Source organism: Aspergillus ochraceoroseus, assembly GCF_002846915.1.
Source record: "Aspergillus ochraceoroseus IBT 24754 chromosome Unknown P175scaffold_1, whole genome shotgun sequence".
Taxonomy (NCBI): Eukaryota; Fungi; Ascomycota; class Eurotiomycetes; order Eurotiales; family Aspergillaceae; genus Aspergillus; species Aspergillus ochraceoroseus.
The window spans coordinates 4392209-4418470 of NW_024468476.1; the positions used below are offsets into that span (position 1 = coordinate 4392209).

General features: G+C 48.8%; 9 protein-coding genes across 9 annotated transcripts; 5 read left to right on the forward strand and 4 right to left on the reverse strand.

Moving 5' to 3' along the window:
* The first annotated feature begins 567 nt into the window (after nt 1–567).
* Nucleotides 568–5694, forward strand: P175DRAFT_0554399 (PA and RING finger domain protein). Its single transcript, XM_040900556.1, has 6 exons — nt 568–3130; nt 3186–3530; nt 3990–4200; nt 4379–4546; nt 4682–5328; nt 5417–5694. Exons 1-6 carry the CDS (start codon nt 879–881, stop codon nt 5532–5534), a joined length of 3741 nt encoding a protein of 1246 aa, XP_040756541.1. The 5' UTR covers nt 568–878; the 3' UTR covers nt 5535–5694.
* P175DRAFT_0451567 (leucine-rich repeat domain-containing protein) lies at nt 5585–7625 on the reverse strand. Its single transcript, XM_040894493.1, has 2 exons — nt 6712–7625; nt 5585–6649 (listed from the first exon to the last, which is right to left on the reverse strand). Exons 1-2 carry the CDS (start codon nt 7371–7373, stop codon nt 5719–5721), a joined length of 1593 nt encoding a protein of 530 aa, XP_040756542.1. The 5' UTR covers nt 7374–7625; the 3' UTR covers nt 5585–5718.
* Nucleotides 7626–10054: 2429 nt separating this feature from the next.
* Nucleotides 10055–10947, reverse strand: P175DRAFT_064911 (uncharacterized protein). The gene has a single exon (XM_040901069.1). The coding sequence runs from the start codon at nt 10702–10704 to the stop codon at nt 10144–10146; it is 561 nt and encodes a 186-aa protein (XP_040756543.1). The 5' UTR covers nt 10705–10947; the 3' UTR covers nt 10055–10143.
* Nucleotides 10948–11626: 679 nt separating this feature from the next.
* Nucleotides 11627–12668, forward strand: P175DRAFT_0426608 (RTA1 domain-containing protein; the record flags this gene model as incomplete). The annotated part of the gene is made up of 3 exons (XM_040893183.1): nt 11627–11792; nt 11866–12410; nt 12483–12668. The coding sequence occupies 3 exons, from the start codon at nt 11627–11629 to the stop codon at nt 12666–12668; spliced, it is 897 nt and encodes a 298-aa protein (XP_040756544.1).
* A 698-nt stretch (nt 12669–13366) lies between these two features.
* On the forward strand, nt 13367–13850 carry P175DRAFT_0498263 (uncharacterized protein). The gene is made up of 2 exons (XM_040896459.1): nt 13367–13671; nt 13728–13850. The coding sequence occupies exons 1-2, from the start codon at nt 13506–13508 to the stop codon at nt 13751–13753; spliced, it is 192 nt and encodes a 63-aa protein (XP_040756545.1). The 5' UTR covers nt 13367–13505; the 3' UTR covers nt 13754–13850.
* Nucleotides 13851–13871: 21 nt separating this feature from the next.
* P175DRAFT_0498264 (MGR2/ROMO1 family protein) lies at nt 13872–15048 on the reverse strand. Its single transcript, XM_040896460.1, has 5 exons — nt 14978–15048; nt 14866–14892; nt 14760–14789; nt 14618–14708; nt 13872–14474 (listed from the first exon to the last, which is right to left on the reverse strand). The coding sequence occupies exons 1-5, from the start codon at nt 15030–15032 to the stop codon at nt 14351–14353; spliced, it is 327 nt and encodes a 108-aa protein (XP_040756546.1). The 5' UTR covers nt 15033–15048; the 3' UTR covers nt 13872–14350.
* Nucleotides 15049–16070: 1022 nt separating this feature from the next.
* P175DRAFT_0430123 (putative cytoplasm to vacuole targeting Vps64) lies at nt 16071–18389 on the forward strand (the record flags this gene model as incomplete). The annotated part of the gene is made up of 2 exons (XM_040893410.1): nt 16071–17198; nt 17253–18389. The coding sequence occupies 2 exons, from the start codon at nt 16071–16073 to the stop codon at nt 18387–18389; spliced, it is 2265 nt and encodes a 754-aa protein (XP_040756547.1).
* Nucleotides 18390–19660: 1271 nt separating this feature from the next.
* Nucleotides 19661–20571, reverse strand: P175DRAFT_0506668 (ribonuclease P subunit p20 family protein; the record flags this gene model as incomplete). Its single annotated transcript, XM_040898217.1, has 2 exons — nt 19661–20367; nt 20499–20571. The coding sequence occupies 2 exons, from the start codon at nt 20569–20571 to the stop codon at nt 19661–19663; spliced, it is 780 nt and encodes a 259-aa protein (XP_040756548.1).
* A 2198-nt stretch (nt 20572–22769) lies between these two features.
* Nucleotides 22770–24774, forward strand: P175DRAFT_0498267 (uncharacterized protein). The gene is made up of 3 exons (XM_040896461.1): nt 22770–22979; nt 23046–23264; nt 23324–24774. The coding sequence occupies exons 1-3, from the start codon at nt 22946–22948 to the stop codon at nt 24523–24525; spliced, it is 1455 nt and encodes a 484-aa protein (XP_040756549.1). The 5' UTR covers nt 22770–22945; the 3' UTR covers nt 24526–24774.
* The last annotated feature ends 1488 nt before the right edge of the window (nt 24775–26262 follow it).

The following is a 26262-nucleotide window of genomic DNA, read 5'->3' on the forward strand; positions in this document are numbered from 1 at the left end:
CAATTATTGTTCATATGTAGAACCTGCAGAAGGGACTTGAAGCTTGAATTCGATTTCGCTGCAGGAAGCCGATCGGAGAACCAGTGGAAATCCCATCAGGCTTCACAACGTCACTGTGGTGTAACGGATTAGCTGTAAGATTAGTACTAGGTTGTATTGTCGCTTAGTGCTTCAATAGTCTTTGGTAGGGGGATGCACCATAAATTGAGCTCAGCAGCCTAAACGAATGCCCTCTGTTTGCGGTGATGATTCCCCCCTCCTCCAGACTTCGGAGTAGCTTGAAAAGGCGCCGATCGTGTTTGAGGATGCGGATAGTACATAGTGGGGATGATGACACCATGATCTGCGGGGGACAATTCCACTCTTTTTCGTAGAGACCATGAGATGGATGGATAAGAGAAAAGAGAACTGTTCGGAATATCCCATATTTCCTCCCCGAAATGAAGCAATTCGCCGTTCGTTGCCAGAGGGTGGTGCGACAATTAGTGCCTGAGGCAGTCTCATCCCGTGACCCGGAGGCTGTGCTGGGGGGAAAGCACGCAGAGAGTCTCCAAGTCTTTCATCGCTCATGCTTCATCCTATCTTCGTTTTATGACTTTCCTGAACCCTCTCTATCCTTTTTCCATATCCCGTTGTTCTTCTATCGTCGTTGCTCGGGCTTTTGCCTCCTTTGTTTGGACTTCCTGCCGTTGTTTTTGGTCCCCTCTCTCAATGAGTCCGTGTTCTATTCCGAATCGACGGCCCTTGGATTGGTCATAATTGACATCTCCGTTAGCACAAGGGCTTATTTCGAGTCGCACCTTGAGCTTTCGGACTCCCTTGTTTCATTAATAAATCAGCACTGTTTCTAGTTTTGTCCCCGTGGACTGCCAATAACTATGCGACCTCCACGGCTTCTCATTATTGTCTTCTGTCTCCTCTTCTTTCCCATCCTCCTGACCTTCTTTTCTGCTCTTACATCATCTCCCCGCGTCTCTACCCCTAGTTCGTTTGCTGGCCGAGCGACAGGTCTACATGCTCTTTTCTCCTTCAATATCCCCTCCTCGCTTTTCCCGCCATCTGCTATCATCAGTCTTACCGACGATAACTCCACTTTCTTCCTCGCCAGACCTGCAGCGTTTGGCCCGTTGCTCCCCGATAAAAGCCTTAGCGGTCAACTATGGGTTGGTAGTGGGTTTGGAGAAAGGACGTCTGAAGGGGCGATAGGGGAGCTAGGTTGCTCAGATATTCCGGGGTGGGGAGAAGGAGATTCTCACAAGCCGGTGGAGAGTCATACTGGGAAGCCGGGCTCTGGCGACAAGGAGACTACCGCAAGCCCGCAGAATCGCCATCTCGATTTATTACAGGGCTCGGATACCCAATATGATGCGCTTACGGGGCCCACCCTTCCGTCCACAAACGACGGCACAGATGACCATCTTCACCACCCTCTCCCCGAGTCTGCTATAGTTGACTCGAGCGCCTCTGAAAAATACAGGGATTCGAACAGGCCAGGTACACACGCGGATATCCAGTCTTTACAAGAGAGCGCTGAGATTAGTGGGAAAGTCGTCCTGTTGAGCAGAGGTGGCTGTGGCTTCCTGGAAAAGGTCAAGTGGGCTCAACGACGCGGAGGGATTGCAGTAATTGTAGGGGATGACACTCGAGGAGGTAGCCTAGTCACAATGTATGCGCGGGGCGATACTTCTAACGTGACAATCCCGGCCCTGTTTACGTCGTACACCACCGCTCACTTGCTATCGTCGCTTATTCCCCAGCAGGCTCGGGAGGAAGCTAGCGGGACGGATGGGTCAGAGACACCTTACACCAAGGTGTCTAGTGTTGGAAAAGAACCCGCAGCGGTACCTTCTGCTGTTCCATCCCCCTCGTCTGCCCACCCCTCCACAAACGAGAAATCAACTGGGGAATCAGAACCCGGACTCCTCCACACTCTCATTTCATTCTTGGGTCTGGGAGGTGCTGGGAGCCGGACATGGCACCTTCCAGAAGATAGCAGACGCCCACCTAGCAGCGGAAATATCAACTGGATGCCTATGGGCCATTGGGATGATCAGGAACTCTCCCAGATCGACACTGTCACTCGCGGTGCCCCGCGATTGAGCAGCGATGATAGCTCCAAGGACTCTAAGACTTCCAAGTCTACTGCAGACGGTGTGGATGGTGATGACTTTGTTATTGGAGTGCAAGACTGGCGAGACCCCGATCTTGTGGCTACGAGAAGTAACGATGTTCCAGTCCCCACCAATACCGCTGCATCGGACGGATCTAAGCCGCAGGATAGTGATAAAAACTCCCAGCTTACATCCGCACAGCTGAAAGGTGGCAGCATAACCCCAGGAAGTGGCGAGTACCACACCTTGGGGAAACCTGGCGCTTCCAAGGAATCCAACCCCCAAAAATCGGACTCAAAGCCCCCTACACGTATTGATTCTGACGAAAGCTCTGGCAAAAAAACAACCTGGCTTAGTCGACATTTCCTTCGGGGGAAGAATAACCGACCACAGTCGGTGGGGTCTACGGATGAAAAGGAAAAGAGCTCTCCCACTGAGCGCACAATTCGCGAGGTGTCTTCTAAAGTCAAGAGAGAGGCCCAGACTGAGGAACGAGAGGGTTTATGGGTTACACTCACGCCGACGAGCATGTCTACCAGCCCTTTTTTCGACACACTTCTTGTCCTGGTTGTCAGCCCATTGCTTACCTTGACTGTGGTTTACATTCTTCTGCTGCTCCGGTCTCGTATCCGGCGACGACGCTGGCGAGCACCCAAATCTCTGGTTGACCGCCTTCCAGTGAGAACTTACCATACAATTTCCTCCTCATCCTCGTCAGCTAGCTCATTGAGATCATTAAGCCCCGGGCCTGTCTCACAAACATCTCCACTTTTGGGTACTAAGAGCTCATCGCGACGTGCACGATCGCGACCACGTTCTCAGAGGAGCTCGAGAATGGAGTCCGAGTCGAATCCAATGGAATCCCCCAAGAGAGAAAAGCTGGGCGATGCCTCAACCATGTGGCGCCGGAAATATACCGGACGGCAGGTGGAATGTGTGGTTTGCCTCGAGGAATACGTTGATGGGCAAAGCAGAGTGATGAGCTTACCCTGCGGGCATGAATTTCACGCCGAGTGCATGTGAGTCGCTGTATTTTTCACCCCACCGGAGATGTCATTGCTAACAAGATGGTAGTACTCCGTGGCTGACAACCCGGCGACGAACCTGCCCAATTTGCAAAGGAGATGTCGTTCGGTCTATGGCTCAGAATCAATATATTGAGGCTCGCGATAACATGACCCAAAATGACATATCTCACGATTCCGACTCTGATCACGGGGTGTCATCGGCTCCTGTCCCGATTAGCAACGCGAGTGAAGATGAAATGTCCGATTTGGAGCGACATGCCTCTTCTGATCCGGGTCTCCTTGAGCGTCATTCTTCGTCCACTCCCCCAAGTTGGCGAAACTTTGCGACTCTCAGTTTCTCTGCTCTTAGCGGAGATACCATTTGGCACCAAGGCAGGACAGACAATGACAGGTAATTTGTACTTGTGTTCTCTCATTCTTATTTTTCTTTGATTCCGGGTTCTGGATGTGTTTGTTCCTTACAGCGTTTCTTTTCTATGGCTTGAGCGTGTTTTCTATTAGCGATCTTTTCCGCACCCTGTGGAATCAATTTGGTTGGCGTTAGATGGTATGCTCCGGTGTCCTGTGTGGGTGGACAAAACTTGGGAGGTTATAAACGCGGCTGGTTTATACCGCAGCTCAGCTAAACCTCTCTCTCCTTTTTTTTTTTTTTTTTGTTACCGCAGGGATTCGAGCATGGACTTATTGTTTTGTTTTTCTGGTTGACTCGCTTCAGTTCCCATGCTCAATCAATTTACCACACTGAGGTTATTACCATCGCGGGATTAGGCAAATGTATGTATAGTAATTAGAACAGTAATGACTAGGTTACCACCACTTCGGATTCTCGCCTTATAACCCGATTCTTCAGTCTCAAGCACGGTAGCATTCTCGACCTCGAGTCAACTTTCCAGACAAACCCCGATAAATGCCAGCAGACACGCTTAAGTGAACTCCAGAAACTTTACAGACACTTGCTCTGTGATGTCTCTTTCATTTCCAGGCCGACTCTGTCTCTTCCCCAATCATTAATCAGTGAGCCATTGCTGTACTCCGTACTCCGTCCGCATCTACAGCAGATCGTAAGTTTCACGAAAGTCGTTTCTCATGAGGGTTGCATAAAGTTCAAAATAGAATATGTGAGTGATCGGTTTCAAATGTAATCAAGTCCCCGGGTATATATGCTTGATATATAGTATATAGTATATTGACTTGTAAACACACCTACCGGGGAAAGCAAGCATGACGTCACTGGCATAGGATGGGAAGCGCGAAACTTCCTCCAACAACCCCGTCTCAACCCAACAAATCCAACCCCCCGGAACAATGTCAGATAAAGCAAAAGAAGCCCTCATAGCTGAAGCAAACCATGCTAGAGCCGTGGCCCAGGATGTCGCCATGTCAGGAGGTTATTTCTACCCTATCAAGGTCTGATCTGATCCCTTAACTGCCCACGCCGGGCTATCCCATCTATCTATCTATCATCTAGCCCAGAAGGAGGCATCCAGGACACCAAAAGAAAAGAAAAGAAAAGAAAAGAAACTAATCGTAAGCTGAGAAAAGGGAATAATCTATTTCCTCGCCCACCGTCCGCTATGGCAACCTCTCCTCGCCCGGTCAATGCAAACCCTCACGCTCGGCGCCGGAATCACCTCCGCCATGTTCTTCTTCACATACCTGCCCCAAATGACCCTGATGGCATTTACAAGCGGCCCTCTGGCCCCGATTTCCGCCGCCCTGCTGGTCCTCAGCGAAAGCGCGGCGCTCACGAGCTTCTTCTCGCGGTCGTTGGTTCTGCAGGACGCCCTGCTGGATACATTTGACGGAACCCTTGTGGCGAGAGGCGAAGAGCGGCTGGTTGCGCAGGGCCGGGAAATCAATCCTTCTGCTGCTTCGGCTTCCGCTTCGTCCACGAGGACCAGGCATACTACTACTACTACTACTGCTGCGTCGGGATTCATGTCCCGACTCGGTAAGGTGCTGAAACGGCCAACGTCTGGGTCGGTTGCCCGGTTCCGGCCTCGCTTGTTCCTGCGCTCGTTGCTTTATCTGCCGTTGAATTTTGTGCCGGTTGTCGGGACGGTGCTGTATGTTTATGTGCAGGGGAAGAAAGTCGGGCCTGGATTGCATGCGAGGTATTTTCAGCTGAAGGGGTGGGACTCCAGGAGGAGGGAGGAGTGGGTTAGCTTGAGAAGGGGTGGGTATACAGGGTATGAAGTTCCTTTTTTTTTTTTTTTTTTTCGGTTTTCGCCTGTGTAATCTGGAGGATGCAGACACTGATGCATGTTCAAATAATAGGCTTGGAATTGCGTCGTTTGCGCTTGAAATGGTGCCCTTGGCGTCGATTGTGTTTGCGTTTACGAATACGGTTGGGGCGGCGTTGTGGGCGGCGGATTTGGAAAGGGCATTGAAGTAAAACTGATACCTGTAGATATACACCTTGACTTTCCTAGTCATGTCGCTTGAAGAACTGGCATAGATAAAAGAGGATGATGAGTATAGGGTATTCATAGGTAGGCGAATGACCCTAAAAGTAGTGATCGTCTGAATGAGAAAAGGGGGAAAGCTATACTCGTATATTCTTTTAACGGAATTACTTGTTAGTTACTCAAAAGTCCAGCCCCGTGATGCCCTGGCACACAAGCCCAGCTACACCCGAGTCTCCGAAACGGTAATGGGCGCAGCTTCTCGCCCGTTGAACGCGGCCCCTTGAGCCCATTCTCGTAAGTGCTGCAATCCCACCACTCGATCCATTCAGTTCGCGCAATCACAAAGCTGCGATAACATACAGAACAGGACCGGCCGCCGCTGCGGCGCACGTCCCGGGCCTGGCGTAGAAGACGCAGCATGAGACTCGGGAAGTCGGCCATGTCGGCGTCCGGGATCTGGTCGAAGAAGGAGGACTTGCTAAATGCTAGGAGAGACGCCTCGCGGAGTGATGGGACGCGGGATTCGTTCTCTGTGGTGGTGGTGGACGGGGTTGTTTGGCCATCGGGAATGGGGAATCCCTCCATGTTGAATCGGCGGATGGGGCCCGTAGCGATGTGGATGGGAGCCCATGCTTCCTCCGGTGCAGGGCCTGAGTATTCACATGCTTTGAGGGGTTGTTCGCCGTCGTTTGTGGCGATGTGCCATTGGGCGATGCGAGATTCCTCGATCTGGAGCAGGGGGTTGGGGCGAACGGTGAGGTGCTTCAGGTCGCCTTTTTTGATCAGCCAGAGCAGTTCCCATGGGAGGTACTGAAGACGGTTTACGGAGAGGTTTAGTTCCTGGAGAAGAGTGAGGGTGCGGATTGCGGGTGGGATCTGCGTGAACTTGTTGTTCCGGAGACTCAGGACACGGAGAGCGTCGAGCTCGAACAGCTCACCCGGAAGACTGCCCAGGGAGTTGCCTGCGAGAAAGAGTCGAAGGAACGGTTGCAGCGAGGTGTATCCCTCTTCTGAGATCGGGGGCTCCCTTATCGATGGAAGTTTGGTAAGATGTTGAAGTGGTTGTAGCAAGCCTGGGGGAACAACGCGTAGGTTCCCGTTACTAGAAGCAATCAGCACACAATCCAGAACTTGAGCTTCCCCGAAACAGGGAGACAAACTTACCTAAGGTCAATACTATCCTGCCCCTTCTCCAAACAATCATTCACAACTGCACGAGCCATCTGATGCTCCCTCGACTCCTCTACCTTTCGGAAGCCCGCGCGCGGTCCTCCCAAACTCCCATTTCCATTGCCGCTTAACCCAGACTGCTCGTATGGCCCTTGCACATCCAACGATGGGAATTCCCCCGTGCGTACTACAGGCGAAGGCATAGACACAGGCAACGGAATCGAGCCCCCCGCCTCTCGAAGCAACAGCTCCTCCCCCCAGTTCGAGGCCGCATCCTCCGACGTCAGAAACGACTCTGCGCCCGACTCGTCGCTTCCCATCCACACTCCACTATCCACCAGCCGCTTATCTTTGAAATCAGCTCTCTTGCGCTTTGTATCCTTGACCATCTCCCCCCACCAGGTTCCCCTGTACCGACGCTTGCGCGTGCCCGACGAAACCGGGGCATGGTAGTTCTCGACCCCGGAGGCGGGGATATCGTCGCTGGAGAAGAGAGCGGGATCGCTAGAAGGCTGGCTAGATTGATCGTCGAATCGCGCCAGCCGGTATGTTTTGCGAAGGGAAGAATTCGACCGCTTTGACGAGGTTGTGGAGGCTTTGTTCGGGGGTCGGTGGCGGATGCGCGGCGGCGGGGGTAGAGGAATCTCGTTGTCCATTGTTTCTTTTTCTTTTTCTTTTCTTTTCCTTGTCCTTCTCTCTTATGATTGCAGCAGCGGTCAGGAATCCGATGAGAAGAAAGATGCTGAAATCCAACCAATTGATCTAGTTGATGTTGTGAAACGAAAGAGAGAAAAAAACTCGGGGGGGGGGGAGGTTGAAGATAACGCGCGTGGAGTAGAAAACGGGCACGAGACCTGTCACATCACCACGCAAGAAGATGATATCCGGAGGAATGTAAAATGAGATAAGATTATCTGACGGATTCTTCACCCACTTTTGATTCGAAAGGCGGGAAAAAACTCAAGGACCAGCTTTGTTTTCTCCTCTTGACTGTCCAGTGTCGAGTATTGAGGTTTATTTACCCGGAACAGAACGCGTCCACTCAACACTAAAACTACGCGTGGCGCCAATTAGGAGCGTTTCTGACAGCGGTTCACAATCCACCGTTCGGCCAGGATTGCCCTTTTGATGATGAATGAAGACGATCAACTGTTGATTCGTGGGACGCAATCAGTCTGTCTGAGTTCAGTCGATCTCACTCCAGGTATGGAGTACTACGGAGTACGGACAGGGTCTATTCGGATAGAAGTGGGCTGACCAACAAGTTGGATTCGAATACAGAGTCGACCTCTATATACAAATGCTATGTGCAACACAGCGCAAAATTCATGGCCGACACTTCGCCCTTGCGGGCCAACAAAACCTTCATCCCCAGACCGGTTGGCTAACCAGAAACGATCAGAAGGTAGAATGTAGAAGGGAAAATAAATACAGCAAACACCATCAACTCATAATCATGAAAATAAGGGGTATAGAATCCATAACACCTGTCCTTCGCGTTTTTCATCCCGATCACGTTCGAGAGAATCACGGGGAGGAAGAAAGAAGATAAAAAAGTGAATAAGAAAAAAAAATTGGGGGGGGGGGGGGGGAAGGTCGAACGGTATAAAGTAAAGGTAAAAACTAGAAACATAAGAAGAGAATCAAATGGGGTCGCTTGATGATCAGCTGGCCTTCCATCGAGAGTGATGGATATTTTCAAGAAGATAGTATCGCATCACTCCGGCGTCCTGGTCAGCCATGGAAATCAGATCATGGCAACCTGTTGGTCCACCCGGGTTGCTCCCAGATCGAGAGCTTTACAAGGCCCCCAGGATGAGAGCAAGACCGCCGGCAGCCAAAGCCACAGGCATGTTGCCCTCTCCGAAGCCAGCAGCCATGTTGGTGTGGGTGGGCGCAGAAGAGGCGGTGGCAGTCGACGAGCTAGGAATGAGAGCACTGGTGGAGACAGGAGTACTCGTTGCGAAGACGGGCGTAGAAGCAGCCGGCGTTGCGCTCGCAGAAGGAGTCACAGCGTTGACGCGAACCAGCGTGCGGGTGACGGTGGTGGTCAAGGTTGAGGTGACGCGATCCGCAGCGACGAGCTGGGTGGCGCCCAGGCCGAGGACAGTCGAGACGATGGCGCTGAGCTTCATGGTGACGGTGCGATTTGCGCGGATATAGATCGATGGATAGGATGACAATAGTAAAGAATCGCAAAGGATAGACCGAGACTGCCGGGACGCTGACTTTCGGAAGAGATGGATGCGGCGAGGCAAGTAGTTGGTAGATAGTTAAAACAGATTGCAAAATGGACTGGAAACGCAAAGGAGTGAGCGAGTCGCAGATTGGGAGTAGTAGTAAAGAGCGTGGAGAGACGACGAAACACAGGGAAAGGAATGGACCAGGGAGGAGGAGGAGGAAGGGACTACATAAATACGAGGATTATGATGATTCAAGCCCTAAATTCCGGGTCCAATCGCAAGGGGGCTCAACGCAATGTCCAAAATTGCACGATCGCCGTCAGCCTATCCATGGACGACCCCTGGATCAAGAAAGAATGTTCATTTCTTTTCTTATAAAATGCAGAATACAGATTTCGATCATCAGACCTTTCAGTACCGAGTCCTTCGTCGTGGAAAGGATTCGGGGGCATTCTTAGCTTCGGGTTCCTGAATTTGGGCTCCTAATTAATAATAGTCAGGTACGAAAAATTCTTCTTTCAAGTCGAGTAACTTTTAAGAGGGGCAAATTCAAATTATTACTCCATCTGAAAGAAAGAAAGATCTGTTTATGTTTATTCAGTTGTTCTTGATACCCCTCTGAGGGTTTCATTTCATGCCTCTTTCATTCTTCACCTCTATTCACCCCTTTCTACTCTCTCAAGGAGACACAATAACTCTTGATAAAATAGTTAGTTATTCACAGGTCTTTAATGAAAATATTTCTTTTCCTTTTCTAAACTAATCTGTTGTACCAAACTCTGCTCACTGCAGGATACGAGCCTGGGCTAATGGTCACCACCAATACACTGTCCATCGGGCAATTCTCTCTTCATATCCCCTTTAGAGTATAGTAGCTTGCCAGTACAGAATAGTTTAGAATATTATTATTTATACTCCGTATACGCAGATCCTGGCGCTACCTAAAGTAAGAGGATTTTTACGAGTAATTTCGGTTCTTGGAGTCCCACTCGGGAAAAAGGTGGAAATTACCCCTGTTCGGAGTGCTTTCACCATGAGCAGTCTCTCTCCTTACAGAAGTCATTAAACGGACTGAAATACGAACTAATCGTTCTTGACCGGTCATCCTTGTCTAGATTCTAGAATCTATCCACATAGTCCCTGGAGGTATCCATGCCCTACATCGCCGCATTGCATCCACTCTTGCCTCAAGATGACATCAATTCTCTTCGCCAACACATTCATCCCTCCGTGACTCTCCGCCTTAGCGCTGACCGTAGCAAATCATACCCGTCCAGGTACGAATTGGAAAGTCCATTTCAATCCGAGAGCAGATTCTGCCTCGGACTGAGCCTGCTCTGTCTGGCGCTTGAAGAAGGCCCACACCTGGCAGAAAGAGAATGGACGAGAGAAGAGAAATCCATAAAACATGCCCCCACGTGTTTTGCGACGGAGAGTGACCTGGCAAGTACAATCCGGTCCTGAACAAGGCAGAGTCAGACTTGTTGAACCTGTGGAGTGACCTCGCTACCTGGCAGATTCCTGACCATTTCATATCCGAAGCTCGTCGGATACATCGGATGCGCTTGCTGCAACCACCAAAGGATGAATGACCATAGATACGCCTTCGATCAGAGGCAACGGTAGGCTGCCAACATGAAACTCGCCACGATCTGTAGACAAGGCCTGAGTTGCGGCTGCAATGCAAATATATCAGTGACCTCTTCTTCTGCTCAATCCGTATGGCAGTTGGCTCCTTTCGCCGGAAAATTTGTGCCAGAATAACCTCGTGGACTGGCAAACGACCCAAACGGCAGTGATTCATGATCAGCGAAGCCCAAGTCGTCTGGTGGACATGATCTCGTCTATAACATGTTTTATGCTATATGAACTGCCCAAGACGTTCCTTTCCTGGCTTGGCATCTACGATCTTTCTCACTAATTAGTCAAGATTCTCTACCGGGGAGCATTGATCAAATCATGTTGGACAGGGCTGCCAGGTTAACAGATAGAAGTGAATCTCGAAAGCTCGGTTCACCATTCAAGTCCTGAAACATGTGAATTGGGGCCTTGTGCAGAAATCGACCATCAACCCAAACACTTGTTATCCTTCAGCCGAGATCGTTCTTTGGCGGCCTTCGCTCGTCATATTGCGTGAGCATTTTCATCTCAAAACAACAGCGAGAGTTCTTCCCTATAGCCTTCACATTTCTTCCTGGTCGTTTGCACTGTATATTTAGAGGCTAGTATTCAGAATTGCACAGTGGTTTATAGGTACCTTCATGCGTCTCTGTAGCCACCCTCAGGCTGTTCTAACTCCGACTTTCCCTCTCCATTTCCTTGATGCCCCCATGAAAATGACATAAATAAAGACTGTCTACCTGTGTCAACCAATCATATGCCTGGACGAGTCTCTTTCTTCAATGCAATCCTGGATATCATCATACCTTTGGCACTACAGGTAGTATCACTATTATTACACATTCATTCAGTCTCTCTGTATTATCTAAGTTCACATGTATATGACTCGTACGCCAGGAGGCAGTCCGTTTGCAAATCATAATGAGCTCAATAGTGCTTAATGCCGCTGTTGTTGTTGAGAAGGAAATTTCCTCGATTTAAGCGTGATCCATGACTACCCAGGTATCGAAGGGAATACCAAGCAGACAGGAACGTGGAATTCTTCCAACTTGATCTAGTTAACTAACTACACCGACCCATCCAAGCTCCTTAGCCCTTTAATCACGATGGCTGAATCTCAGGACGAGCTGGCTTTGTTTTATCATTACAATCCCTCCCTCATAGCGGCGGCTATCTTTGCGGCCCTCTATGGCATCGCTTTCGTCCTTACCGTCGTTCAATGGGTTCGCTTTAGACCGCGGGTATGGTTAGTCATGGTAGCTGCTGCAGGAAGTATGTTCTTTTCTTCATAGCATCACGCATCTACCAGCAATTGTGATAAATGCTGACAAGATCAAACCGACAGTGGAAGTAGTTGGTTACATCACCCGTTGCCTATCGACGTGGAACGTGACTGAGAAATCAATTTACGTCCTCCAATTCGCACTTTTAGTCCTTGCTCCAGTTCTCATGGCGGGCGTATGCTATGTGCTTTTCGGTCGTATTCTCTTCCTCGCAGTCCCCAAAGAACATCGTACCCTAAGGGTATGCTGGGTTCCTCCCCGATTCGTAACCCAGGTCTTCGTGGGCTTCGATATTCTTGCCCTCCTACTACAACTGGCTGGTGTCGTGTTTATCACATCCGGGAATGGGGAAAGCAAGGATGCCATTGACCAGTTCAATCGAGGCCGTGATCTCGCGATTGGTGGTGTCGCCCTACAACTCGTGGCATTTGGAATCTTCACGGTGGCTGCAATCCGTTTCAACTTCACTTCGAAGAAGTTCATCCAGTCGGCTCCAGAACAGCTAGAGGCGCAAACCGATCTGGCCTTCTCGGTCGAGAATAAGCCAACGGAGGCTAGCTGGCCCAGCTTGCTGCGCGTGGTGAATTTGACTACCTTGATGATCTTGGTATGTCTCCTGCACGCCATAGCAACCCAATCCTTTTGGCTCTGTCAAACCTAACGCATTACTCAAATCTAGATCCGTTCTGTTTATCGTCTCGTTGAGTTTACAGAGACCCAGCTCGGATATATCAATACGCACGAATGGTGCATGTACGTCTTTGATGCGGTGCCAATATACCCCTGCGTTGCGCTCTTCATTTACTGGCATCCTAGCCTGTATCTTCCCTATATGGGATTCCGTCTACCCAAGCATGCGCGGTAAACCTTACATCCCCCAGGGCTGCTATTACGGTAAGATGGGGCAAAAGACAAAATGGAATTTCGCGTGGACCTCAAGTTGCAATTGCTACGGTTTCTTACGTTAATATCTCCGAAGCTTTTATTAATTGCAAGTAAAATATGCAAATTTGTCAAATTAACATGGAAAACGACCACCATTTCACGCCCTAAAGACCAAAGCAAAGGTATCAGCAGTGGACCAGTTAAAGAGGCGAATCAAATCTTATTTTTTTTCTTCACTCTATAAGCTGATATCCACGTTAGCTGTGTTTCTATATCCTGTTAAGCCGTATTCCCCAACTCTTCAAGAAACGCATCCACCCACCCCGGTTTCCCTTTGGTAAAAGTCTCTCCTCCCACCGGCAGACTACTCCCATTTTCAGGATTAGTCCGAATGACGATGCGCTCACCATGATGGCCCGGCGGTTGACTATGTGCAATGCAATGTACACGTCGGACAGCAGTAGCAGTGACTGGGTTCCTGAGGCACTTCCTACCTAAGCTTTTTGGCATGTCTTGCAATGAGAGGCTATGTTGGTGATTGATTTCAGCTGTCCGGCGCATACCTATTCTATGGCCCACGGAGTCCTCGTTCTTAATCAGTAGGAAACAGGGACAAAGGCACCCGAAACTAGTAGTTTGTCTTGTAATTGCTTGCACGAGAACAGTTAGGGTTAACATACATACATACATACATACCTACATAACGGGCCCGCATTCCTCGAAAACTCCAGATGGACCGGACTCTCAGTGAGGTAATGCATGCCGTACCTACTTGGAGGTCTAGATCGGCCTGATTCTCGAGTCCCAAAACAAAGCCATGTGTCATAGCATAGCTACTTACCCAGCTACGGTGTTTGCCTTTTTCTCGATTGCAATGAGTCACGGTACATTCCTCAACGCAAAAAGTGGGTTTGGTGATAGAAGAAGCACCTCGAAGTGCCTTGTGAACTCGTTCCATGTGATGGGCAGACGGATTCGTAGTTCTTTGCATTAGCGGGGTGATAGGGATAACTTCAATGCGGAGTTCACTCTAGCTTACTGGAGTCACTTTCTCTGACGATCTAGATAAAGTCAAGGGTCACAAGTGAATATGGAGTCACGGTATGCAAATATTTCACATGAATGTTGATTTTATTTACTGTTTTGTCAACGTCCTGTACCTAAAGTTAGGATATAAAATTTTCCCAAGGTTGCGGTCGATTTTGAGTATAACAAAAATACTCATAGGTGACAAAGATCAGATACTTACGGATGAAACCCTGAGGATACATATCATGTGCAAAATCGAGTACAGGGGCTCAAAGATTACTCCCTTTTTATGTGAATGGCCCTTTTGCTAAGCTACAAATGCCCTCAGTTAGGCTACATTGGCACGGGTTCGTGACAGTTCCTCATTAATAAATTAACCTCGCATAACACCAAAAGACGCCGCTTGCTGGATTGGGTCCACTTTCAACCCATTCCAATGTTCCATGTATATACACTGTAAACCCTTCCTGCATGCTTGCCTCCTTGTGTTATACGACTGTTTTCCACCACCGATTCCATGCCTCTTGTTCAGTCATAGAAACCATCTGGTTTAGGTATATGCTATTGTACAATTGTTTGATTGGGTGCACGTGCTGTAACCTGTGACGGGTGCGCACCCTATTGACTGTTGATTTATTGGCGCATGCGCTGCAGAGGGTGCTGACGGGGAAGCATCATTGGAGGTCCACGAGCACGAAGCCAGGCATCGTTGTGAGGGCCTTCAGAACGGATGACACTGCCGATGGACATGAAAAGGCTGTCCAAAGATTTAAACAGGGTTAGCATGGGTCCCAAAAGAGTACGGGCATCCAGGGTAGGGGAAGGAGAGCCACATAATAGATCAGGTAATGTAGAAAGATCAGGGATTAGAGCTGCTCTTATGAGTGCTGGCTAACATACCCAAAAGTTGCCCCGGATCCAAGCATGTACTTTCCCAAAGTACGCATAACGCCATTAGGTCCAGCACCATATTGGAAAATGGTCACAGTTCCTATATCTCAATGAATCCCATGTCCACAATTCAAATCCGTTCAAAACTAACCAATGATAAATCCCATGATGCCACCCACAGCTGGATTCAAAGCCCTGTTAGCTTCTCTCGTCCTATACGTTGACGCTAGAAAAACAATATCCAAGGGTTGACTTACTGGAACCCATCATAGCACCCATCTTCACTGTAAAAATAGGTCAGGAATCCGTATACAGAAGAGCCCATACTGACAAACTAGTTTGATCTAGTATGTCCAACGATAAACTTACTCTTGTCAATGGTAGAGGGGCCATGCCCTTGAGGAGGACCAGCAACAACGGGCATTTTTAGAGAAAGAGATGCTATCGATGATCAAAAAACAAATAGTATGCGATAAAGAAATACGAGATCAGCGCCAAAGATTTGCACGACGACTCCAGTGCTTCCTTTTACCGTCCGTTGTCAGTTTCACAGTCGCATGCAAAGCTCCGATTCTCCAAATGTCGGGCCATCAAAGCCGGCCACCCACGAGCCAAGTAATACCGCCTACTTTATTTGGAAAGCGCGTCCCCCAAAAGTCGTTGCGTGTCGGGGCGGAAAATTCATACTCCGGCCTAATTCGAGCAGGGAAATGCCACCTTACCTAAACGAGGTTCTATTTCCTAATTGGAGATAGTCTAAATTGGACATTATGTAATATACACGTGCCGTCTCACGTGACTATATGCCGGGGGGTGTTGAAGGGGATTGTGAGCTGATCCTCATTCCCGTCGCAAGGCCCATGGGGTTGTCCTGGCACATTTCGCCCTTGTGTGCCGAGTAATCGTTATTTTGGTGGCTTCCCAGCCTGTGCAAGGCGGCAGCCCCGTCTCATGCTATCTTTTTTATTTCCCACCTCCCCCTAAGACGCTGTTCCTACCGCTGTCTCTTCCTCTAAGTCAAGAACGCACGCCTCCTCGGTTCAAGGCGCTCTGTTCTCTCTGTCCGACCTTTGAAGCGGGTTTGACCTTTCGAATTCCTCTTAAGAAGGTAATCTTTCACTTAACCTTGATTTTGAATACCTCCTGGTTTAGTTTTTCTCTCTTTCTAGATCGAGAGAAGGGGCTGTCGTTCACCTGGCTGGATTGGCATGTGCTAACGTGACCTTATCAGACCGGTTGTCACAAACATCTTTTTTTTTCCTTTTTGGCGCGCCAGACATCGCTACACACGTATTACCTTCAGGCTGTATCGCAGTAAAATAATTCGAACTGCGATATATCAATTCTCTCGACTCTGTACGCCTACCAAGTCGTTATCTGTGCACTACCATCGCAACCCCTATGAGATAGGACGCTTTGGATCAATAGTCATCAGTACAGGTGATCTTGGCTCTCTTTCTCCATGACTGCTGTGGCATCACCACCTAGTGTTCAGTCGGGGCCTCGCTTGGGATGGTGTGAATCTAGTAACGGTGGACCGGGTGCTCTGTCTTCCATGAACGCGGACGAGGTCTCCCGAATGTTTATGCCGCGGAAAACTATCCAGAGATCAAATTCCTCTTCTTCTCTCGGATCCACCTCATCTACCTCATCCACCTCGACCGTTTCCGCGACCCCTCTCGGTACTAATGCAGGACAGCCTTCTAACACCGACTCCGCTACTTGGTCTTCGAAGAAGAAGTCATCGAGGAGTATCTGGCCTAATTCCAAGTCTGAGCCCGTGGCCGGAGTGAGTAACACGCGCTCTCAAGCGATGCCGGCGTTTTCGTCGGGCCAGGGCGCCTCGCATGCAATGTCTGCAATCCACCAGCCTTCGTCCATCGTCCCGTCCCAACACCTCCAGTCTTCTCAACAGAATGGCGTTCGCGCAGGAAGCACGCCTGTCGGGGAGCCTCCTGCGATATTAACGCTTATCCCAATAAATGACACATTTGAGAAGAAACAAATCACCGTGCCTTTTTACCCCGAATCGCTGCGAATTGGAAGACAAACCAACGCCAAAACAGTCCCAACACCAACGAACGGCTACTTCGATTCGAAGGTGCTTTCTCGTCAACATGCAGAGATCTGGGCCGATAAAAGTGGGAAAATTTGGATTCGGGATGTTAAATCGTCTAACGGTACCTTTGTCAACGGCCAGCGTCTTTCTCCAGAGAATCGCGAGTCTGATCCCCATGAGATCCGTGAAAATGACACACTGGAATTGGGTATCGACATTGTCAGTGAAGACCAGAAGACTATAGTTCATCATAAGGTTTCTGCTAAGGTTGAACATGCGGGTATCTACGGGACGATGCCCAACATATTTGATCTCACCCTCGGCGATCTGGATCCGGCTTCTGGAAATGGGCTTCTCCCATCCCCACTCAGCCAACCATTATCGCATCTTCGAGGACGATCTGGCAGCACAATGAGCAACCGTAGTGCGCAGAGTGCTGCCAGCAGCCAGTTCAACGCTTTACAGCAACAGCGTCAAATGAACTACTGGAGCTCTCCGCTCTCAATTGAGCAACTCGTCAAGCGGCTTACGGTATGGGGATGAATATTTGACTAAACTTAAACATTAAGCTAACCATTTTATCAGACCGAGATGAAGCAGGCTAAACAACAGTCGCAAGACCTCCGTCAAACTGACGAATTCTTAACGACGCTGATGAAACCCGGCCATTCGGAGAAAGAAAAGCATAAGCACTCCTCCCCAGGAGACAGCATTTCCTCTCGTCAGATCAATGGGAGACCCAAAATGCCTCGTGTAGATTCATTTTCAAGGTTTTCTGACCCTCCCGCACCACCTCCACAACAACCCTTACCTGAGAAACCCGATGCATTGCCGCGAAATGGATCGGATGCTGTCTCGTCGCTAAAACGCTCCGACACAGAAAAACCGAAGATGAGCGCTGGCAGCTCTCCTGTGTCACGAGAATCTAGCCAGATTCTCTCTCTAATTGAGGCCCTGTCATCCGCTAAAAAGGAGCTAGATAGCCAAGGTGCCCGCGTCAAAGAGCTCGAGAATCTTCTCGTTCAGGAAAGGCATGCTCGGGAATCTGCAGAGGAGAAAGCTAGAGCTTTTGAGCAGCTCTCTGTAAAAGAACAGCCGGAGCCATCCGAAGCATCTATCGACGACTCACAGCCCGAGGGCTTCCCGCAGAGCTCCAATGAAGAGCAGATCATTGAGGTATCGGATGCTGATGTTCCAAATAACAATAGCTCAGTTGAACAGGAGAGTGCCTTGGTGGAGAGTCCAGCTGACAAGTTACAACTTCGGCTGGAGACTTTAATGGAAGAAATGGAGGAAATGAAGAAGCAAGTCTCTCTATTCAAGGACCAGGCCCAGAAAGCAGAGAATGAAACTGCCGAAGTGCGCAAGTCGTTGGCGGAAATGATCGAGACTCTCCGCAGGGAGCGCGCTGAGCGTCGTGAGAAGGCCAACGAGTCGGTGCCTCAGGTACAAGACCCATCCACCGCTCCCAATTCGTCCCCGTCCCCGCCAGAGGGACCTGCGCCTGTTGCAGCCGACAAATCCCAAACACAGGCACAGTATGCGGCTTCACTCCCCCTTGCTAAGGAGTCGGAATCTCCCAGCATAGCCATCGCGACAAAATCACATAAGCGTCTTGATGTTCTTGAGCAATCTAGCCCTTACGCATCAATGCTTGGGGTTGTGCTCTTGGGAGTTGGGCTAATGGCCTACCTAAATGGGTGGCAGAAGATGGACAAGTAGCCAACCTATCTTTCATACCTGTTCAACCAGCGCGATTGATTATATTCGCGCGGTTTTTTTTTTAAAAAAAATTCAAGGGCTACTGATTAAATGGATCCTGCTCATTTCGATTGAGCCCCTTCGATCGCCTACTTTCTTTTTCTTTCCGTTTCTTTTTCTTCTAAAAACTCTTTTTTTGTTTAGCCTATGAAATTGGCGCCTCATATCTGATTGTCCGTGTATTCTGATCAAGTTTTCTGGCGTTGAATATGATTCTTCTGGCGCTTCCCCTCTTCCCTTCGCGTGCGCCTTTTTATACCGCAGTTATGGGTTTGCATATACTGCATGACCTTCTCTCTCTTCCACCCTTTCAGTTTGTGTCCAGACATCATTTTACCAGGCGCTATGCTGTTCCAGTTACGGTTTCCTGACAGCACGGGCTTATTTTCCCTTTCTCTGTTAATGTCTTTTACTTATGGGCAGATGTAGGGTTTTCATCCGCCTTTGTGTATTAGTCGATCATAGCGGCATTGCTTACTTCTCTTGCCAGTCTCGAGCCAAGTGATGAATGACTACTTTATGCATTTCCTATATTTCCTCTTTGGGGTTGACTTCCCATCGTTACGGACTTTCCTATATGACTATGAATAAAGCCGGATCGATACCATTGCATACTGAACAGGTTATGGAGAAATATGAGTTTCCTTTCTACTAGAAAAGACAGCAGTTGACTAGAAAAGTCTTGACATCAATTTGAAATTTCTGTCTCTCTTTTTTTCGTTACTGACGGATGTTATGAGATGTATATACTTGACAGGAAGCACCAACTGTACGAGGGGCACACGACTTGGCGTTTATGCTTCATCAAAACCTAGGCTGGACCATAGAATCTGCTAGCTCAACACTAGTAGAATTGGGGAAGGAATCTGAAGATCAAGTTTTGACATGGATGTCTTAAGCAACCGTTTCAACCCCCAGCCGTGAAGAGGGAGGGTTTCCCTGGCCGTATTCTTTTAATTCACTTGCCATCGTGGTCAGAAAGTAAATGCACTCTAATCGCGGAGAGTAGCTTGTTTGAATAGTCCTTTGGAACTATTCAGAGGTAATATAAATATGCTCACTGCCTCGGCCGCCCCTTGAGGTATGGGAAAGCATATGGGACGGACGCGTTTTGGGAGCAATTTATCCCAATGTTCGGTCGTCTTACCCATAACATAATAAGCCTATGCCCTCGAGTCGTAGAACCGTGATCAAAAAAAAAAAAAAAAATTTTTCAGGAACATCCAGCAGCTTCACCTCAGAGACACAGCAACTTCCACGGAGTTGACCCATCTCGTTCGTGTCTCAGGTAACTCCGCTTCAACAATTGATGCCGCCAAGCTCGCGGCCCGTTTTCGCTTCTTCATCGCAGATTTCGAGAGAGGCTTCGGCAAGGTATCGCCCGACGACACAAAACCTGTTGTCCCAGCGCCAGAACCAGAGTTCCCACTCCCCTCGCTAACCTCAGTCATAGTAGGAACAGTCGAATCATCGCCGACAAGTCCCGATGACTGTAAGCCTCCCTCCCCGCTTAGCCTCTCCGCCTCCTTCATAGCCTTCTCTTTCGCCTCGTCATCCTCCTCAACATCATCCACAACGAGCACGCTCCCCGTCTTCACCTTAACCACGTACTCACTATCCCGTCCCTCGAACCACCTCCCCACGCTCAGGGCCTTCTGCATCGCTCTCCCCGTCGCTTTAACAAACACTTCCTCCCGTCGGAGCTGGTCCTGCCCACGCGCGATGGTCGCTAACTTCTGCTGGTCCTTTTTCTTGCTATTTGCTAGGTCAACGGATGCGGTGGCGCGTTTCTCTGCGTGGCGTAGGAGCTTCTGTACGCGTTTCACAGTGCTCATGAAGGGGGTGTTGGTTGAGACGTAGACGATTTTAGGCACTGAGGCGCCCGCGTAGGGGGATGCGACGGGGGCGTGTGGGATGGGGCGTTTTTGGACTCGAGCATCTATAGATTATGTCAGTTACTTTTTTTTTCTTTTCCTTTTCTCTTTTTCTCTTTTTCCCTTTTTTTGGGGGGGGGGGGGGGGGGGGGGGAGGTTGTATTTAATTTCTCCTTCCAGGTGGGTATTGGCCTACATTTAGGGAGTCTGATCATGTCCTTGTTTTTTCGTTCGAATTGCAAGTCGTGGTTCGGTTTCGTCCCGGCCATCTCGAAAATTTGAATAGCGGCGTGGATGGGAGAAAATGAGTTGTTGATTGCTGCTTTTGTGGTAGGAGAATATTGTTGAGCTATTGTACATATATATATATACCTTTGCAGATGCTGGTAAAGATCAATCGATAGGCGTTGTTGTTTGTATGGTTTGCATTTCGTATCGGCAGCCTTATCTACGCGAAATGATGCCTGAGGTTTCAGTCGCGATGTATAACTATATATTTTGGTCCACTTGGACTATTATCTAGTACTTTACAATGAATCTCTGACAACCGTCCTGGGCTTCTCTTTCAATGAACTCCCCTTTCCAAAAAAAAACCAATTATAGAGAACCACAGCTGCTATTTACGATGATTAAAATAGACCGTAACATTCGTCACATCATAAACAGCTTGGAAAACCGGCTAAGCCTTCCGGCAATGAACCAGGCGTTGTGGGAACTCGCGAGGAACCTTGTAATCCATCCTTTGCTTATGGCGTGGAAAGGTTTTCATGCTTGCGAGAATCCAGCCTTTGATGGCATTCCACCTCACTGTCTGTATTCTAATCAGCAAGATCAAATGGTGACCAGGTAAGGCCTGTTATGTGGCTGTCCTTCTCAGGATAGTTTTCCACCCCCTTGGCTGGAAGTTTGCCATGCAAAATAGCTGTCACGAGATTTCCTCTGAAAGAATAGTGAAAACGAGCTGGGATTTAGCTTGCACCCCGTCAGTGGAAGAAACTCGAGTTCTAGATCGGGGTCTGCTGCCCTAGGTCGGTGACCAATTATTGAAATACGGCGGAAGATCAGGTGGCTGACAGACTTTCAAGCATTGCCCAGACGCCAAGAGAAACAACCCTACTAACTATGTATAATTTGGAAAGGATTTGGACCAAGCATTCTTTGTTTCCCATGGCGGAGAGGGGGACAATCCCAGCACTTGTCAACGACGGCTCCACCACCATCACTTACCAGGAAGGGCTCTTGGTAGTCATTTAACTCGATTAGGAAAGTGATCATATACATCCGTACGGAGTAATCCATCAGTGATTCTCGTACTTTTGTCTTTGTGGAACCCACACGCCCTGTGATATCACATACTACTTACTACTAATGTTAGGCGAGGTCACTCGGATCCCAACGAACAGGTTAGTACTCTCCGGGATCCATTCCAGGCTGCAGGCTGCAGGGAATAAAAGCGAGATTTCATATCGGTCAGTCGTTCCGGGATTCTCTTTGGACTGATTGACGCAGAAAACGGGGTTATCGCCAGTTTAGTTGGTTCTGAGTTGCTAAGAGCAGACACCCCCGTAACCCTAGGGCGTTCTTCCTTGCTTTCCGAGTACTTCCACTACACCAAGTTATCTTGATCCGTAGACAAGTAAGAAGATGAAATGATATGATTCGCAGAACACTAAAACACTCCAGGTCGAAATTCCACCCCGGAACAAGCTCATTGGCCGTTCAGTTGAGAATACAGGTTACATCTCACATGTGGCGTAGGTGGGACGCAGCTGCGTAGAAGATCTGAATGGACGAAAATAAAAATCCCTACCTGCTCCCCGTATGTATGTACTTCCAATAGATAGTAATAAGGCGAGGCACGGGGACGACATATCTTTTCTTTCTCTTTCCATTTGGGTTAAGGAATGATGTCTGGAAAATGGATTTTTTTTTTTTGGTTCGGTGTTCTACTCCCAATTATTGACTACAGATATGGCCCCGGTATATGGGAGCCCTAGAAAGTCCCGGAAGTTGGGAATGGCTCTACTGCGACGGGAATACAAGACGCATAGGGGAGAGGAAAAAGGAAACGGAGTAGAAGGATCGAGAAAATGCGACAGAAGACCAGGAAGAAAAAACCAAGAAGGGATGGGGAACAGCAGTTCGTAAGCAAGGACAAGTCTCCCTGCATGTAGGCTGGACGTTATTTTGGATAGCCTGGACCAACGAAGTGCGCCGAACCTCCAGGTGCTATATGCCATGTCCCCCCTCAATTTCCCATCAGGTGATCTATTGGCTAGATTAACACCATTGTCCAACAATTGCGGTTCCTCATACGTTAAAAAATAGTAATCTGACTCAACCAGCGCTCTCGTGTATGGCCCTGGTGCCACCGCAATGGAGTTCTTGCCTGTAGCAAAGATACCGTCTTACAGGGGAAGAACAACTGGGGATTCCAAAAAGAATGAAGGGAGGGGGGGGGGAGAGAGGAAGTCGTCGCTGTGTCTGAGATCTTCTACTATTTAAATGCTCGAGATTCTTCTTACATTGGCGCAGCGGACATATCACACTTCACCTAAGCAAAGATTGTGTATCTGAGCTGCCTGATATCAACCTTTTCCTGTCACTCTGGATAACACACTTAACGCACATACACACTTCACCATGGAAATCTCACGCTGTGGTCTGGGTATACAAGGTATGTTGCGTTCCTTTCTAAGAGGTTGAAGGTGTGGTCTACTCCTGCTAACCCTGCTATGAACAGAACCGAGTTTCCACTCCCCTACTGATCTTCAGGGGATCCAGGAGGCCTTTTATGCCCAGGGAATCGTCTTCCTTGAAGGGTTTGACGAAGATTCCCTAAGACTGCTAGCAACGCAACTGGGGGATATTGTCCAACCCCGAAATGAGAAGACCAGCGGGGCTGGCATCAGCAACATTCGATATGAACCTTCGCTGTCCGGGAAAGGTTATAGTTCTGAGGGTACGCCTACCTAGTCACTAGAAACCAGAATATGAATTGACCCAACACGTATCTGTTAGAGTTATACTTCCACACCGATCGCAGTGGGTGGGAGTGTCCCCCACGCATTCTGATGTCCACTCTCAAGAGTAGGTCAACAACTGGTGGAGAGTCCCTCCTAGTAGATGGCTTGGAAGTCCTCAACACCATCAAGAAACAAAATGGCGCACTTTACAACCTGATAACAAGCCCAGAGCACTCTAGTTTTCGTTCGGAGGACGGAGTGTTCGTGCCACGGCCTATATTTGAGGAAAGCTCAGGCATGTTTCGCTTTCGGTTCGATGATAATATCCAACTATCAGCTTCCTTGGTTCTTCGCTTCCCTCAATTTCTTGAGGTCATTTACCGTAATGCCTATGCCATTTCTTTGGAGCCAGGACAGGGATACCTGCTAGACAATCACAGATTCCTGCACGGTCGAACTGCATTCCATGGCTCTCGGGAACTACTGAGAGTCCTCGTCAACCCCCCACTTCCGCAATCAGTTGTCACCATCCTGTTTGACATTGACGGGACACTCTGTCGTTCTGATGCAATGAGCATTGATGCCTATTATTCCTGCATCAGTGACGTTGTTGGAAAACCAATCACTCATGAGAACACCAGTGTGAATCTACACGGAAGAACAGACTTGGGACTTCTTCAGGACATTCTTGATTACCACGGAGTGAGATCAAAGGATCTGGTTACGAAGCAATTTCTTCAGCTTCACCCGCAATACCTTCAGAAATCCTGGGAAAAGGGCCTTGCATCAGTCCCGTGTGCTGGAGTCAAGGAGACCTTGGAGTGGCTGATGGCTAAGAAACCAAACCCTGATTATCCAACCCCACGAGTTGGCCTCTTGACAGGCAATTCGCGTCCCAATGCACTGCTCAAACTCCGGGCAGCAGGTATAGATCCATCCATTTTTGACCTTGGCATTTCCTCCTTTGGGGATACTCACATCGATCGCATATCCCTCATCCACGATTCGATGGCCAAATTACGTGCCCGGGACGGCTCTGACCTCCATGCAAGCAAGGTTATCATCGTTGGAGATACTCCATTGGATATCGAGTGCGCTAAGCAAGCTGGCTGCGCTGTCGTTGCCGTGGCCAGTGGGAACTACAACATGGATGATCTTTCCATTCTGGACCCAGACCATGCTTGCATCCAAATCAGTGAATCCAAAGCCTTCCTTGACTCCCATCTAGGCGTTTCAGCACCCATGGTCGGTGGTTGAATGGGGATTTTAACATTCATTGGGGACGAGTGTCGAGCCATTCAGGCTGCACAAAGGCACGAGAAGAAGAAGAAGAAGTAAGGGAAAAAACCTGAAAAAAAAAACCTGAAAAAGAAAAAAAGACAAAAAAAAATTCTTCCAACAGCACACATGAGTATTATTATTATTCTTCTTATTATTATTATTAGAGGGTTCTTCACTAGGAGTGATGTCTCTCTCTCTCTCTCTTTTTTTTTTTTTTTTTTTTTTCGCTAATACACAGCAGTTTCAACCAAGCTTTCCATGTACGTACTTGCAGTCTTTTACCCTTATGCCTCATCCTATGCTATGCTGACTCTCGACCTGTTGCGAGGACCAGCCAGTCAGACATATTGTTAGTCCCCAATTGCATTGATACCCCACTATTTAACCACGCAGAGAAAAAGACGGCGCTGGACAGTCTTTCTCATGGATTTTCTATGTTCGCATTTCTTGTTTGGCCAAGTCCAAGTTGTACCTAGGAAGGGCACTAGCCGCCTATTAATGCAATTCTATCCAAGGCAGGAATGCGTTCTGTTTGGCACTTGAATGGACGCAGTCAAGGTATTTATTCGGATGAAAAGAATAGTAGACACACATCCTCACTTACCTAAGGTACGGAGTACACTATTTGGAATTATTATTCCGGATCGAGAGAGCAGCTAAGCTAGATGCTTTTTCTCCAAATGCTACGGCAAACTTCGGATGTAACGTGGGTAGCAGATAGAGAGAATACAGTTACAACCTTAAAAGCTTTCACTCCACCCATGGACTGCTTGGAAGAAGCAAGCAAGAAAAGCCAAGAAGTTGGCAGCCGGTTTCGTTATTGAGCGCGTGCCCGTCACCCCGCAGCATACGATTCCATATGCTAGTTATGATAAATGGTCTGTCTGCCAATTAGTAGTCGAGATGGTGGAGTCATGACGCAGGAAACTCGCGGCCATCAAATATTGACAAGGAAAAGGTGTGTGGACCCCTCAAAAAGCAAAAGAATCGGAGGATTCGTTCAAGCGAAGGAAACGCCTGCTGTGACGCATTCCTGACGGTTGTACAGGGAGCATTGGCATGGACGGGATGCGTAGGTATTTCCAATAACGTGGGACTGATCGTCAAAAATGCGTGCTAGTCGAGAACTGTCTTCCGGGGGATCCTAGTCACTATATACTGAGGTCATTCTTACTTCGAGATTAGAATGTCAGAACTTAGGTCGGTTTGATTGAACCCCCCCCCCCCCCGGAAAGCCGCGTCGTAGTTAGCCGCGAAAGCCGGGGAGACAGACACTAACAATGCTAAACTTGCAGAGTCCCAGATCGTCTTTCTTTATAGGGAATCTTGGTGAACCCCTCAATGACCTTGCCGTGTGCCACATCAGGGATGATGCTGCTGGGTGGTCCATTTGGCTATCGAAGCGTACCCTGACCGGGGCCTCGATTTGAGAAGTACATATTGTTTCCGAGGCCACGTCGATAGGGTGAGCAGGGGGGGGGGGTTTCACAATTGGACAATTTCATGATGGACGGATGGGCCTGATCCGACGTTGAGAAGAAAGGGGGTCAGCGAAGATCTCGGATAGGTACCTATGAGAATCTTGGTCAATTGAATAAGGGAAAAATAAGAGTTGGTAGGGGATTTGGATGGGGCTCTTATGTACCTCCTAGGGGCGATAGTCAAAAAGTAGCTAGGGACGCTTTGATGGGGATTGGTTTCACCACCACGAAC

Bases quoted from the DNA above. Each gene is read 5' to 3' on its own strand.
- P175DRAFT_0451567 (XM_040894493.1), bottom strand. From the start codon at position 7,373: ATGGACAACGAGATTCCTCTACCCCCGCCGCCGCGCATCCGCCACCGA. The intron at 6,650-6,711 runs GTAAGTTTGTCT...GATTGCTTCTAG, and splicing joins CAGGATAGTATTGACCTTAG to TAACGGGAACCTACGCGTTG.
- P175DRAFT_0498267 (XM_040896461.1), top strand. From the start codon at position 22,946: ATGGAAATCTCACGCTGTGGTCTGGGTATACAAG. The intron at 22,980-23,045 runs GTATGTTGCGTT...TGCTATGAACAG, and splicing joins CTGTGGTCTGGGTATACAAG to AACCGAGTTTCCACTCCCCT. The intron at 23,265-23,323 runs GTACGCCTACCT...CGTATCTGTTAG, and splicing joins GAAAGGTTATAGTTCTGAGG to AGTTATACTTCCACACCGAT.
- P175DRAFT_0554399 (XM_040900556.1), top strand. From the start codon at position 879: ATGCGACCTCCACGGCTTCTCATTATTGTCTTCTGTCTCCTCTTCTTT. The intron at 4,201-4,378 runs GTAAGTTTCACG...TCACTGGCATAG, and splicing joins GTCCGCATCTACAGCAGATC to GATGGGAAGCGCGAAACTTC. The intron at 5,329-5,416 runs GTATGAAGTTCC...TTCAAATAATAG, and splicing joins AGAAGGGGTGGGTATACAGG to GCTTGGAATTGCGTCGTTTG.
- P175DRAFT_0498264 (XM_040896460.1), bottom strand. From the start codon at position 15,032: ATGCCCGTTGTTGCTGGTCCTCCTCAAGGGCATGGCCCCTCTACCATT. The intron at 14,790-14,865 runs GTAAGTCAACCC...CTTTGAATCCAG, and splicing joins GGGTGCTATGATGGGTTCCA to CTGTGGGTGGCATCATGGGA. The intron at 14,709-14,759 runs GTTAGTTTTGAA...ATTGAGATATAG, and splicing joins CATCATGGGATTTATCATTG to GAACTGTGACCATTTTCCAA.
- P175DRAFT_0498263 (XM_040896459.1), top strand. From the start codon at position 13,506: ATGTGTCATAGCATAGCTACTTACCCAGCTACGGTGTTTGCCTTTTTC. The intron at 13,672-13,727 runs CTTTGCATTAGC...ACTCTAGCTTAC, and splicing joins GGGCAGACGGATTCGTAGTT to TGGAGTCACTTTCTCTGACG.
- P175DRAFT_064911 (XM_040901069.1), bottom strand. From the start codon at position 10,704: ATGAATCACTGCCGTTTGGGTCGTTTGCCAGTCCACGAGGTTATTCTG.